The sequence below is a fragment of the Bos indicus x Bos taurus genome, chromosome X, assembly GCF_003369695.1.
Source record: "Bos indicus x Bos taurus breed Angus x Brahman F1 hybrid chromosome X, Bos_hybrid_MaternalHap_v2.0, whole genome shotgun sequence".
Classification (NCBI taxonomy): Eukaryota; Metazoa; Chordata; class Mammalia; order Artiodactyla; family Bovidae; genus Bos; species Bos indicus x Bos taurus.
Genome location: NC_040105.1, coordinates 109029513 through 109037081, shown reverse-complemented (window position 1 = coordinate 109037081; position 7569 = coordinate 109029513). Strand labels below are relative to the sequence as shown.

At 43.7% G+C, this 7569-nt stretch overlaps 1 protein-coding gene across 1 annotated transcript; it reads left to right on the top strand.

Moving 5' to 3' along the window:
- Nucleotides 1-403: 403 nt before the first annotated feature.
- SMIM9 (small integral membrane protein 9) lies at nt 404-3139 on the top strand. Its single transcript, XM_027535447.1, has 3 exons — nt 404-421; nt 1881-2106; nt 3006-3139. The coding sequence occupies exons 1-3, from the start codon at nt 404-406 to the stop codon at nt 3137-3139; spliced, it is 378 nt and encodes a 125-aa protein (XP_027391248.1).
- The last annotated feature ends 4430 nt before the right edge of the window (nt 3140-7569 follow it).

The window sequence follows — 7569 nt, the reverse complement described above, 5'->3', positions numbered from 1 at the left end:
TAAGGATGGGTTTTAGTATCAGCACAGATGTTTCCACATAGACTGAAGAAAACATCTGTATGCTTAGTTGTCAGATAGAGACTGGGGGAAGGTCAAGTGCAGTCAATGATATCATAAAAGGGAAGAGAATTCTATTTGGAATTTCAGAAGCCTTAAAAGAAGGCTCAGGTCAGCTTCTTCTGAAGACTGAGGCCAGATTCACTGGCTTCTTCACCTCCCTACCTGACACAGGTCTCAGCAGTGGATGAGTGTATCAGTTGTAAATGTCTTAAGTAATAGAAAGCTCAGATACGAGTTTATTTTTCACAGAGCTAGCAGTTGAGAGGTGGGCAGATAAAGGTGTAGGTTTCATGGCCTAAAATTGTCAGAGCCAAATCCAGGTCATTTTCCTGCTGATCACAAGATGACTCCTCCAGTTCAGGTAACACTTAGAGAATGTTCAAGGCAGCATAAATGGTAAACGGTAGCATCATATCTTTTCCCAAGACAGCAGAAAGTTTTCCCGGAAGCCACCGATCAAATCTCCATTATGCTTCAGTGTCCAAAAGTGGGGCCTGTAGCCATTGCTAGCAGCAAGGATGGCTGAGAAAATGGTATCTTTTCATAACTAAACTTTTCTAGACTGTCGGGTTGTATGTAATAAGTAAAAAGGGGGTGGGGATGACCAGCAATGAAAAAAGTCTGCCCATCCATTTATTCATTCAAAAAAAGTATTATTGAGCACCTGAGCAGCCCATGTGAACCAAAGAGAGAGGAGCGTGCGTGGCTTGTTCTTGAGGAAATGAGACTGAGGTGGAGTGATCAAAAGGAGATGATAAGACATGAGTTCAGGGCAGTTTGTAGGGCCCAATCTGACTTACAACAAAGTGACATCTCCTTGGCTGTTCAGTGGAGAAGAAGTTGAAAAGAGGCAAGGATGATAGCAGAGAGACAGACGATGGGTAGCAGTGGAGATGGTGAAAAGTGGCAAGATATGGATACACTTTAGAGACCAAGCCGACCCAATTCTTCTGATAGATCAGCTGTTAGACCCCAAACCACACAGTTTCTGCAAAATATACTTCTATTTTCTCCCAAGTTTCATCAGCAAAGCTGACTCAAACAGGCACATGTGTGATGGGAACTTACCACTGCACAGCATGGAATTTGCTTATGTGGTAGTCAGTGGACTTGGTCCCTAATCATCATAAAAATGGCAGAAAGCAGGAAGCTATAAACTCTTGTGACCTGTGACTCCCTTCATATCAGCTGCACTGACTGCAGAATTCCTGGGCCACCCCCATGACGGACTGTGCCCCCTGATCCCGTGAAATCTATACGAGGTTAACCATTTACACTGCTTATTTGCTGATATAGAAATAAACCCTGGGCACTAACACCACAAGTAGAATTTCAGGGACTAGGTACCTATCGGGAGAAGGAAATGGCAACCCACTCCTGTATTCTTGCCTGGAGAATCCCATGGACAGAGGAGCTTGATGGGCTGCTGTCCACAGGGTCGCAGAGAGTCAGACACGACTGAAGCAACTTAGCATGCATGCAGTAATAAACTCAACAACAAAACAAAACACACACACAAAAGATGTGGGACTGAAAAAATGGAGTCAAAGAAAACACCAATTTTGGCCTGAACGACTTACAGCATTTCCCACTCATTGAGCTGGAGAAGGCTGAAGGGGGACCTGGTTAGGAGGGAACGGCAGGTGTCTCATCTGCTGAAGCTCAGTAAATTTCTGTCCTGTGTTCTTTCTTGGATGCAGAATGTCTTTTGCTTGGGAAACTGTGTTCAGGATTCAGCAGTGTCAGTCAGTGGATTTTTATGTTCATTAACAGCTGTAGTTTTGCAATAAAAAACTAAATGATCGTTTTTAACTTTTCAGACAAAGCAGGCTTGCAAAGAGCCAAGGGAAAAACCATCTGGCCTTGGCACAGGGGTGTCTGTAGAAGCCCTGAAGCTGCTGAGCATCACATTTCTGCTGTGCTCTCTGACTTGCCTCTTGCTGGAGACTGTTGCTTCCTCTGTGTCACTGCCACAACACTCAGTGGGTGTGTTTGCCGTTATGATGAAAGTTCCGGCCTCCATAGGACCTAAGATTCCCATCGAAGGTCAGGAAAAACTGATTTTGTATTTAAAAATAATCTTCATTATTTTTATTTTATTTTTTTATTTTATTTTAATCTTCATGTCCATTATTCCTGGTTGGGTTCAATTTAGTTCAACCAACATGAGCCCACCTACCGTGCACCAATCCGTGTGCTAAATGACACGGATTAGGCATTCACAGGTGGGCAGCCCCACCCATAGGTGTCAACCTTCCATGAAATATGACAAATGCACCCTGAGGACAAAGGGAGAATTACAGTTGTTTGCGGGGAAGTGTCAGGAAGGACTTGAGGAAGGAAGCAAAATGTAAAATTAGCAAAATTAGCCAATGCTAATAGGTCACTGACCCGCAACTTAGGTGCTCCCAGAGCCCAGTGTGTTGCTTGAGTCCTTCCCAGCACTGGAAAGTGAATTGTGGTGAGCAGTGACCCCTCGTGACTTCAGGTCACAGACATGTGTGTTTACCCTACCTCTCCCCTTGATCACCAGACTCTGTGAAGTTCCTTCTGCCAGCTTCCAAGGCCTGTTTGTCCCCTCTGGCTGCTCCTGGGGCTGGTGACTGTCTCTTCTCTTCACCAGACATGCAGGGGCCTTTGCCTCCCAAACACCCTCTAGGCAGGTAGTTATGAAATCAAGCTCCTTTCTCACAAAGTTCCACATTGATTCATGGAGATAATTGCTCCTGTTTGACATACCAGAGGCAAAGATGAAACCATCTGAGGATACACTTTTTTTTTTTCCAAATGTGTATTCCTTTAACCACTTAGCTTAGCAGTGTCATTAAAAATATGGGCCCTGGGCCACTATAAGAATGTCAGATCTGGGACAACTCTGAACTTGAACCAGAGTTTGTATCCCAACTTCATTATTGACTCAGTGAACATCTGTTCTCTTCCTGCAGAAAATTCCAGGTCCTGGCTGAGCAACTTCAAGGATTATCTCTGCAATCTCATCAGGAGCCACATCCCTCCAGCAGCCATTTTTATTTTTCTTATTATGTCAGCAGTGCTGGGGATCCTCTGCTGCCTCACGTAAGCTTCTGGAAGAGGAGGGAAGGGAGGGAACATGTACCTAGGGAGAGGCAGGAATGGCCATGTGATCCCCTCTTTGAAAAATTCTCCTCCACGTTCTCTTTTTTTCTCCATTCTGCTCCATCCCTTGACAGGTGACATTTAAAGACCAGTATTTGCAACTGATCTTTTTTTTTTTTTTTTTTTTAGTAACTTAATTAATTTCTAATTATCCTTCCCTTGGGTATAGGAATCATACATGGTAAACAAATGATTAACTCTTCTCTATTGCCTGGACTTCCTTGGTGGTTCAGATGGTAAAGTGTCTGCCTTTAATGCAGGAGACCCGGGTTCAATCCCTGGGTCGGGAAGATCTCCTGGAGAAAGAAATGGCAACCCACTCCAGTATTCTTGCCAGGAAAATCTCATGGATGGAGGAGCCTGGTAGGCTACAGTCCATGGGGTTGCAAAGAGTTGGACATGACTGAGCAACTTCACTTCATTGCCTCAAAAATGGACCAAAATATTTACTATTAAATCACGTGAAGCCAAAGAGATTCTTGAAATCTCTAACCAAACACTTAAGCTTAGCTAATTAGTAAGGGTCACTCATTCGTGTCCTACTCTTTGCAACCCCATGGACTATACAGTCCATGGAATTCTCCAGGCCAGAATACTGGAGTGGGTAGCCTTTCCCTTCTCCCATGGGAAGGGACTCTTCCAGGGGAATCTTCCCAAGCCAGGGATCAAACTTACGTCTCCCGCAATGCAGGCAGATTCTTTACCAGCTGAGCCACCAGGGAAGCCCAGACAAGCCTCAATTTCATTAATTTAATCAGTATTTAGCTAAGAGATGACCACTTGCCAGTCTCTGTACTGGTTACTAGAGAGAGAGAAATAACACGATTGAATAATTACAGCCTGATGTATCAGGACTCTGAGGTGAGACAGAGCCCACGTAGAGAAACTTGGATTGAAAAGGCTTTGTGTAGGGGAGGGCTGTTTTCAAACTGAAGAATCTAATCAAGTGGCTGTGGTCAAAGATCAGGTGAAGGGTGTGGTTCCTGACAACCTCAAAACGCCCATGGATGGAGAACCATGTCTGGGAAGCAAAGTTGGATATGGTTCTCAGCACACTAGACTGATTGGAGCCACACAGAACTCAGTGAGCTTATTTGTTGTTTGAGCTGTAAAGCAGTATTTGGACCTGAGAAGGACAGGGGCTCTGAAGGCCCCTAGGAGGCTTTCTCCCTGACACTTCAGATGCAGCCACAGGGAACAGTAGACCAGAGGAGCCTCCCAGAGGATGGGCCCTGGTGGGCCAGGGAGCTCAATTTGATGGAAGAGTTTGCGTGCTGAGTGTCTGACCAGCAGGATTCCAGAATGACTACAGAGCAGGGACTGTTACATGCCTCCCAGTCTTCCTCTTTTCCAAAGGGAGGGTTGATGGCAGTTGTCCACTTCCTGTTCCTTCACTGTATGGAAGATGGCAGAGGTGGTGATCAGGGGCACATGGGTTGATTTCAGTTCAAAGTTCTTTTTCCCGAGAGGAGCCACACCAGGACTTGAGACCAACAAACACTCTGGAAACAGGCTGGGCAGTGGGAGTGTGCAGCATCTTATCAGGATCCCTTATCAGGGATCCACGCCCGTGCAGGGCAGCGGGGAAGGGAGAAGCTGAACTGCCTTGCAAGCACAGCAAGGCCTTGAGCGGCCCCTTCGGAGTGGTCTTCCCTTTATCAGTACACCTTGAGTGGCAGCTGCGGGATTTAGGCCACCCCAGGAAGTACAGGCTCTGTATTCACCAATCCTGTCCCTCCTTGCCAAGCCCAGAGGAAGATTGCATGTCGCAACTGCAAGAGCCGGGAGTCAAACCAAGATGCACGCAATTCTGTATCTTTTAAGTCCTTGTGGCTCCAACTCCAGCCGGCAGGCCAGCTGCCTCAGAAACATCTGAAGGATTTCTGTGAAGATAGTTAGGCAACATGCCAAGAGAAAGACTTCCTTCTTTGAAGTAAATGGCTCAGCCTGGGGAGAAAAACCAATAAACCTTTGCTGGGAACAAGCAAGGACGTTAAGAGGGGGAAAAAAAAAAGACATGGATGACAAAATATAAAAGGAGATAGGGAAAGCAGAACCCCCAAAGCTGGCTCTATCAAATAAACAAAGATTTCAGTGAAAGTAATATTAGATAAAAAAATGATAGATGCAGGAGACATATCCATGAATTTTCTGGTAGAAAAAGGACCAAAATAATACAACAGAAACAAATACTTCAAGGCATAATTTTGTCACATGTGGTGGAAACAAAGGAAAGCTTGAGTCTCAAATCACACAGAAAGATGGGCACTTGGGACTGAGCCCACTGTGGACTGGCACTAATACTTGATTTTCTATGATTACATTTCGCAGTAAGGACTGCAAACAGTTTCTCTGTGCCCCTTTATTCACCCTCTATAAGCATTAGTGGTGGCTACAATGAAGGCTTAGGATAGCCACTGGGTAGCTAAGCAAATCCCCACTGAAGCCTGGAGAATTCTCACCTCTCTGGCGGCAATCATGAGATGCAGAAATACTTGTATAAGGAATTTTTAGTATGGTTTTCACTAGCAAAGGAATAGAACCAACTGAAATGATTCTTGGCTGGTTAAAGAAAGCTGTGAACATTCATACTAATCACATGGAATCAGAGTCATGAAATACTGTTGAGTGAAAAAAAAAACCTATTGTAATGGAGGATATACAATTCCACCCAATTTATTGTGAAAAAATTACTTCCAGGGAAAGAAAAATCCTTGAAGGATCTAACCAAAGATTTGGACATTGGTTATCTCCTTCAGATAGTGAATAGGTGATTTTAATAATCACGATTGTTGTTGTTACTTAGTTTCAGGTTTATTTTTGTCTGCCCTTTTCAATCTTTCCACAACAAAACAAATTGTTTAATTAGGAAGTTTTTAAAAAGAAACTTCAAAACAAGAAAAACTATCTGAACTTACTTCTACTCTACCTCTACATCCAATCCCACACTCTTACTTTCTCAAGTCATGAAAGCCTTTTCACGATATGAAATCACTTGGTTCATACTAACACAAAAAGCAGTCCAAAATCCTATCTTGGAAAAGGTGATATAATGACAAAGTAACTCTGCAGACCAAGACAGTGTGTTGGAATTTAAATTCCCTTCAGCAGTCATCATTGTCTCTTCCTTTCCCAGTGTTCTAATAGGTGAACCAGTCCAATGAAGTATGAGAAGATTCAGTGGACAACTGTAATGCTTAGCTTGCTGGATTCCAAGAGAGTGGAGAGTGTGATATTTGTGTACAATAAGGAAGTATCTACCAGGTAAAATTAAATCATCTTACATCTTAAACGATCTTTGCCTTTATTTTCTCCTTTAAAACATGCAATTGAAACAAAATGATAAGAGACTCATTACTGTTTTAATTATAAAATCATACATCTTGCTCATGCTCAGTTGTGTCCGACTCTCTGTGACCACATGGACTGTAGCCCATCAGGCTCCTCTGTCTGTGGGATTTTCCAGACAAGAATACTGAACTGGGTTGCCATTTCCTCCTCCAGGGGATCTTCCCAATCCAGGGACCGAACCTTTGTTTCCTGCTGCTGCTGCTGCTGCTAAGTCCCTCCAGTCGTGTCTGACTCTGTGCGACCCCATAGACGGCAGCCCACCAGGCTCCCCCATCCCTGGGATTCTCCAGGCAAGAACACTGGAGTGGGTTGCCATTTCCTTCTCCAATGCATGAAAGTGAAAAGTGAAAGGAAAGTCGCTCAGTCGTGTCCAACTCCTAGGGACCCCATGTACCGCAGCCTACCAGGTTCCTCCGTCCATGGGATTTTCCAGGCAAGAGTACCGGAGTGGGGTGCCATTGCCTTCTCCTTGTCTCCTGCACTGGAAGGCAAATTCTTTCCCACTGAGCCATCTGAGAAGCCCCAAATAATACATACTTATCGCAAAAAAAAAAAAATCATAAAATATAGAAAGAAGAGAAAATACCCATAATTCTAGCACCCAGAAACAAACATTCTTTACATCTTGGTGTATCTTCTTTCAAACTTTTTTCTATTCTTATACTAACAGTTTCCCAAAATCTGTTCTCAAAGCAATAGCTTCATTTTAATAAATGTTATGAGACAATAGGACTGTGTGGCCAATTAGGCTGGAGAGATGCTGAATTAAATAAATGTAAACGTTATTTCTTTGCTCTAGCACTTCTAAGAGCCTTTCACAGGCTAACATGGATCTGCACAAAAGAGTAGAACAGGCATTTCTGAAACAAATGTAAACATGGGCTTTTTTAATGGAGTGAATGCTGATGTATACACAATCACAGAAAGTCGCTCACTGAGATCCTTTCTTTCACCAACCTATCATATTTTGTAGCCTAATTTTTCCTTCACTCTATGACACGTGGTGGCTATCTTTCTGTGTCA

Excerpts from the sequence above, each read along its gene's own strand:
- SMIM9 (XM_027535447.1), top strand. Across the intron at positions 2,107-3,005 it reads ACCTAAGATTCCCATCGAAG|AAAATTCCAGGTCCTGGCTG; the intron begins GTCAGGAAAAAC and ends CTCTTCCTGCAG.